This window comes from Macrobrachium nipponense, chromosome 18 (assembly GCF_015104395.2).
Source record: "Macrobrachium nipponense isolate FS-2020 chromosome 18, ASM1510439v2, whole genome shotgun sequence".
Classification (NCBI taxonomy): domain Eukaryota; kingdom Metazoa; phylum Arthropoda; class Malacostraca; order Decapoda; family Palaemonidae; genus Macrobrachium; species Macrobrachium nipponense.
In genome coordinates this window covers 69,172,990-69,179,992 of record NC_087211.1, presented here as the reverse complement: position 1 = coordinate 69,179,992, position 7,003 = coordinate 69,172,990, and the positions used below count along the sequence as shown (strand labels likewise).

Sequence of the window (7,003 nt, the reverse complement as noted above, 5' to 3'; positions counted from 1 at the left end):
CCTAACTGTTCATCTCCAATTTTCATATTTCTATTCAAGAACAAGTACTTCGGGCAGCCCAGATTAGAGTCTAGAGATTTCGCTTATCTAGTAAAACTAGTATCTAGTACTACTACTACTAGTACTACTACTACTAGTACTACTACTACTAATAATAGGACTTCTATTTCCATAGCAACTCATCTTAGACATAGGCACTACATCCTTCTGATAATGGCAAAATGCTCTGCGGTATCCAGACTATATTTTGTCAATTTTTTCCAAGCGAGAAAACTATTAACTTTATTTCGGTGATTTCGACAAAAAAAGCTTAATTAAAAAAGCTCAATTAAACTTCAGCACGCGAGAAAAGTTCTTATTTACGAATTGCATTTATCACGTAGCTGGTGCAAAGCCATCAGTCAGCACCGGAATACCAATTCCTGAATTAATGTAAATGTTATAAATTTTGCAGTTTGAATTTTCGGAGAACCTGATGTTATGATATTAATCACTTACGCCAAACAGACTCTCCTGAGATTACACGCATGCTTACATAGATTGGAACGGATTAAAGGCATTAAGGCATATTTTACGGTCTATTCCATTGACTGATTGATTTATCTATCTACTTATTTATTTATACTTTACAAGCTGGCTCCTTTTTTTCCGGGATCTTCTTTGGTTTGCATTGCTAGTTTCCCGCTGGTTCAGCAAAACATTGAGTGCCAGGTTTCTCTTTCGTTTAGCTGCTTTTAAGAGCAAGTCAAACTTTCTTTTTCTGCCCTTCCCAATTGGGGCAGCTCCTCTTGGCATGCCAACTGGGCGTCTAGCAACTAATGTTGGTTGACAAGGTATTTTACCCCTGCCAGCTCCAGACAATTTTAATGATGTTCCAGAAGAATGTAAAAAGCTATTTAGATTATTAGTCGATTTTAGTAGCTTCAATTTCTTCATGAAAAGCTTTACACTATTGCAAGAAGTGTTGTCTCCCAGTGTATGCAGTGTGTCAGAAAAAAGTTCTACTGCTTCTGCAAAAAGGTCACTAGGTGGTGGTTCATCTTTAACCGAGTTGGCAAGTGGATCCATAGCCTCACTGGCCACCTCATTTTCTAGAGGAGGTAGCGACACAGCTTCCACCTTTATGGAAGGAGTAGCAAATATGCTACTGGAATCATCATGTACTTCTTGGGATATTTTAATTCCAGCTGAAAAAAATGCAACTGGTGGCAATTCTTCTGTTCCCTTAGCCACTCCTGCTAACCAGTGTCGAATTTCTGGTGTATTATCCAACACTTGAGGTAGATTCATAACAGCAGTCTCACCACAAGCAATTTGGTGCTTGCAGACACTGCCAGTATTGCCACTCACACAATCACACATGCCAATGGCAAGATATACATTATAATGTACATCCTTTTTAGTGTCACTCACTACAATGAATCGAAATTCATCAATCCTGGTAACATGTTCTGGGGGGATGGTGGCGATCATTGATTTTTTAATTTTTCTTCGGCATAAGGCCACATCAAGAAGGCGTTGCTTCATGTAGCCATCGTAGATCTCATTCATGAACATGATGAGCTGGCATGTATTGTATGCTTTGCACCTGGAAAAGAGAATCTTAATTTAATAAATTTGTCACTGTAGCAATAAAACACACATCTAATTAATCATCAGTGCTTCAATGCTACTTTGTATCGGAGGTGGTTACATTTTGACAATGCTCATAGCACTGGTAAAACTTATGAAGCCAGACAGTTGGTCTTAACATGCTGGCCCGAGAGGGGCTGGTAAGGGTTGCCAGTTACCCTCACACATGAACTTTCCCTTGCCTGGGATTGAACTAAAGCCCATGGACTGGAAGCTAAGAGCCTTAGCAACACTTGTGCAACATTCCTCACTATTTTCTGTACTTTTATGATACTCCTTAAATACTCAAATCTCTTAACTTCATTCTTTCTTCATTCATATATACCTGTTCAAGATAACATCCTTGATGAGACACATGTTGGACTCTGCATAGTTGTTTGTATGATGGCCACGCATGATGTTTCCAGCTCGAAACAGCAGACTCCAATCCTGCTTTCTTTCCATGAGGTTTGCCAAGTAGCTGTTTATAAATAAAGACATTAGATTTCCAAGAGAATATTGTATGGCTTAGCATTTCTGGTGTAGAGAATTTAAATATATATAAACAATCAAATACAAGATTTTTAAGTTGTAGGCCAATGTATATTTTATTATTTTAGTTTGTGGTTTTAATGTATTATGCTGTTATATTACGAAATTTTTTCAACAATTTTAAGTTATGATCACCAGATGAGATAATTATGAGACTGACGTGGGCCAACAAACTGTTAACAGGTAACAAATATATATAATGTATGTATATAACATACAAACTACACCTTTATATGCCTTTGATATGTGAAAAATAGTAAACAATTAAGTCTGCGATGCATGCTTGAATAGTTACAGCCATTAACACTACAGTATTTCTAAATTGCAATAATTCGGCAACAACAGTACCATACCAAACACATTAGATTTTCAACATTGCAATTCTATACTACCATACACATTAGTGGGTTGTATACATAATGCAAAAACAGCATATGGGGCATGGAACACTGCATCTTCAATACCTGTACTGAATATTTTTGCGAAAAAATTATAAGACAGAATATAGAGCATAAATACTATAGCTGAAAAAATTATAAGGCAGAATATAGAGCATAAATACTATAGATTCATCACAACTACAAATCATTCCAAAAGCTCACAAGCTGGAAAGCAGAAGGGGCACCCAAACACTTACAAAAGTATTATGCAAGCATAATTTATACAGTATAATTAAAAGCGTTCATCAGGCAATACTGCAAAGTACACTTTACCCTTCTGCATGAATCCACGGATGATCAGGTGATGTAACAAGTCGAATATCTTTCATTTGATGCTCTCTTGTGGCAAAAAAGTTTATGATATATCATTCTATATTATATTTACACAAATGATTAAACATATATCAACACAGCATTTGGCAAATATAACCAACTCATAAAAAAATATTGTAGGAACAGTATATGTATACTGATTAAATATAAATTAATCTTTTACCTGCTATACTGGGGGTACTGTTGAGCTTCAGAGCTCTGACAAAAGGTGTCCCATGTTTTTTCTAATACCTCAGCTGAGTCAGCATATAAAAGGGCCCTTGCTACTTGCATAAGTTGTGGACGTTGTTCCTTTTTGATGTTGTGTGACCCATTGCAAAGCCACCTCCAGACCTGAAAGAGCATTATAAAAGGGAGAAGTGTGAACGTGTGGGATTGAAGAAGCTTTACAAAACAGAATCATCCCGCCCACCTATGTTGTATCTTGGAGGGATATTGGCATGAAATGCAGTGCAGGAGTTACAGATATGCACAGGTTAGATGAACAACCTAAGAGGACCAAGTGGGAAGTGAAGATCGGACTCAAACAACAAAATGTAGACGAGACCTGTAGTTGAATAAAACAGTAGATTGTGGTGATACTGTATATGGCATTTTGAAATGTGTTTTTATGTTGTGCACAAGAATATAGCACCAGCTGAAACTAAACTGGCATAAAAAATGGACAAATATCACCCACCATATAAAACGGATCAAGAGGAGGATTTGTATCAAAACCTGTTCCAAAGGATAATTAATTCAATTTAGAGGTGTCTTAATACCCTCTTCTTAAAGGAGTTGTCATAGTCTTAGGAATATTGAAATACAGACAGAATTATATAAAGGATATAGGCAGTACGAGGATAAACATGAGTAGAATGATACACACTTACCTGCTGGAGGACATGGAACACACAAAGGAAAAGCTGAGAGTCCGGCCAGACTGTTCGAAGTGCATTCCGCTCTGCCTCGCTGTTGTCAGTTATGAAGCAGTTTGGATAGTTTTGATAATAAAAAGCACTTTTGTCTAAGACCTTCTAGAGCAGTTGAAAACCTGAAAGAAATTTAATATAAATCTAGCTCTATTCTTCATTTATAAAAACCCAAAATGCTAATTCCTTTTTCATGAAGATTTAATTCACACAAAATGCTAATTCCCTTTTCATGAAGGCTTTACACCCAAAATGCTTGTTAATATTGGAATAAATGCAAGAGATATTTGTTATCATTATTGCAATTTCACTATTATATTAATATGATGGTAAAAATATAAATTCATAAAACTATGTGGTGCACTGTTAGCTATGGTTATAGTTTGCTTAATAATTTTACTTAAATATCAATTATGCATACCTTTGGTATAACTCTGTTCAGCTTGGGAAGATGTGAAGATTACACCAAAGGGAAGAGCCCCACTAGGGCCCCCACAGAGAAGTGGAGTCACAGCAGTATTCAACTGGTCGACATGGCTTGTTGTGTCAACAAACACCACTTCACAAGCCTCTCTCATGTTTTTGTGAACTCTGAGCATAAACTCTGTTACTAAAACAATAATGAAGTTGTCTCCTTCTCTCAGAATTTCGATTATGGTACCTGGATTGTCAGCTGCATATTTTTCAATTTGGGTAAACATACTCTCCCCACCAACACTGCCGTGCTTTTCCTGCCGCCATACATCCCAAAGGTGTTCCACAGCTCGCTGTGTTGGATTTATGGCGTTATTTGCCATATCAATCAAATTTGAAAGCAGTTTTTCCTAATGAAATCTGGAAGTCTGTGCTGCTGTCATTCCTGAAACAGAATATGACAGAAAACTACCATTTGACTTCATAATTATGTGGTACAAAGGAACACCTTACAACAACTATAGTACATTGGATGAGGAAAGCCACCACAAAATCGTAATTCTGCCTTCAAAATAATTAATACTGCCACTGTTACTAACACACTACCAGTCTTGGAGGACTGTATTAACCATACCTGTCGAGTCAGTAGTAACCGTAGTACTTTAATAGGTGCTAAAAATTAATAGGTGTTAAAAATTAATTTTAATGTGGAAGGCAGCTATTTTTGCCTAACCTAACCTAAACAAACCTACCGGACTATATTAAAAATTTATATTAAACAAAACTGAATCTCTTGTTCACTATGGAAGGAATTTAATATTTTGGGGTAATAGGTATGTATAATGTGGGGACAGACATATACCTTTCTTTATTGGTAGGGTAAGGTAGGTTAGGTAAAGTAAGTGAAGGTTAGGTTAGGTTAAGTAGACATCAGATGCACGGTTGAAGTGAATCTACTTATAGTACGTGGGCAAAATGCCGAATGTGAAAATGCGGGCATTCACGAAGACGAGATGACAAGATGTCGATAAACAGAAGGGAGGAAAGGCAGAATGCCGACAGTCAGGTATGAATTAATATAATGTGGGTGACAAACAATTAGTTCAAAAACCCATTCACACAGAAAGTCTCATGTGGGAAGGAAGGAGAATTGAAGAGTGTGCTAGACACATCCACTACGAGAAGAACTTTTTTCTAACGGAGAGGAGCAGGCAATGTGAATTTATTCGGTACATGGATGAAGGGGAACAACCACAAAATGAAAGAGAGAACCTGAAGCAAATTCAAAAGGAAAGTGTTTCCTTGTAAATAATGGTTCTACTTCTTCGCACTTCATTTGTTGGTTGCGCAACTGATGAATGGCTTCCCTGATAATTCACCACAGAAACGACTCCACGAGGAGCGGTGTAAGTGAACTGACTGTCTTCACAAATTTCTAGGTATGGAGATGATTTTCTTCATGTTGCATCCGCTCTACCTGTTGGTACTTTATCCTCACTGTAACTCACTGTTGTTTTCATCGTGAATTAGAGCAAAGTGATGAATCAGCATCCAATATTTTGATAATGAGATACTACACCTGGCAGTGGAAGGTTACCGTACTTTCAATTTTTCCTGAGCACAGTCCACCCTTTATTTTAGGCAGTTCAGACATGAATTATTTTTTCAAATCGGGCAAAGGAAAATGGATATGAGAAAAACCACCATATTCATGAATGGAAAACTGGGGTAACAGTTGAATAACGGATTTACCGATCCACGTAATTTCAAAGCGTTTCAAACGCCACTTGCCGCTGGGTGAGGGGTTTTCAGATACAGAATATTGTACTTGCGTCACATTTCCAAAATATCTTTTATCGTTCAGAAAGTATGACTTTTTATTATATATTGAATTCTTTTAAAAAATTTCCTCTTTCCTTAGGCCATTATGTTAAGAGGAAATACATGCAAGCATTCCTATCCAGTGACCCTACTCTATAGACCTATATCGTAACATTCGCCAACCAGTGAGCCTATTTAATAGACCTATATCGTAACATTCGCCAACAAGTGAATGCTAGTCAGGAAATAATCCATGGTTCGACTACTCTCAAAGGACATTACTGTGCACAAGACTTCACCTGAAAGTGAATAGCCGAAAATGAAATATTTGTGCCAAAAATAAGGTTATCATAGAGGTTGAATGAGTTGGTATTCATATCACATTATATGCTTGTATCTTTCCTTCATTTTACTTTTTTCTGAGATTTCGGAGATCCAGGAGTGAGTGTGTGTATGTGTGTGTATGTGAGTGTATGTGTGTGAGTGTGTGAGTGGGTGGGTGCGTGTATTTGGCCTCTTGTAGATCTAAAGGCGACATACTTCCTAACATGGGTCTACTGATAAAAGGTTGAGTAGCCACTGTCGATTTTAACCGTTGGGCTTCTTTGTTGGAATTAACCACATTTTCGCCATTGAAAAAAAAAAAAAAATCCCAGAATGACCAGCGAAACATATACCCAGCGCACACATAACATGTCTTTACCCTACACAAACGCAAATTTTTATACACACACATGTATACATACTACACACAGATATATACCGTATATATATCTGCAGATGAAACTGTGTAGTATGTATGTATGTATATATATATATATATATATATATATCCCTATAGATATATATATATATATATATATATATATAGCATATGTGTGTGTGTATATATATATATATATATATATATATATATATATA

General features: G+C 36.6%; 1 protein-coding gene across 1 annotated transcript; it reads right to left on the bottom strand.

Annotated features, from left to right (window-relative positions):
- Positions 1–615: 615 nt before the first annotated feature.
- LOC135196630 (uncharacterized) lies at positions 616–4,699 on the bottom strand. Its single transcript, XM_064223471.1, has 6 exons — positions 4,269–4,699; positions 3,809–3,969; positions 3,100–3,269; positions 2,877–2,942; positions 1,958–2,092; positions 616–1,588 (listed from the first exon to the last, which is right to left on the bottom strand). Exons 3-6 carry the CDS (start codon positions 3,207–3,209, stop codon positions 616–618), a joined length of 1,284 nt encoding a protein of 427 aa, XP_064079541.1. The 5' UTR covers positions 3,210–3,269; positions 3,809–3,969; positions 4,269–4,699.
- Positions 4,700–7,003: the final 2,304 nt, after the last annotated feature.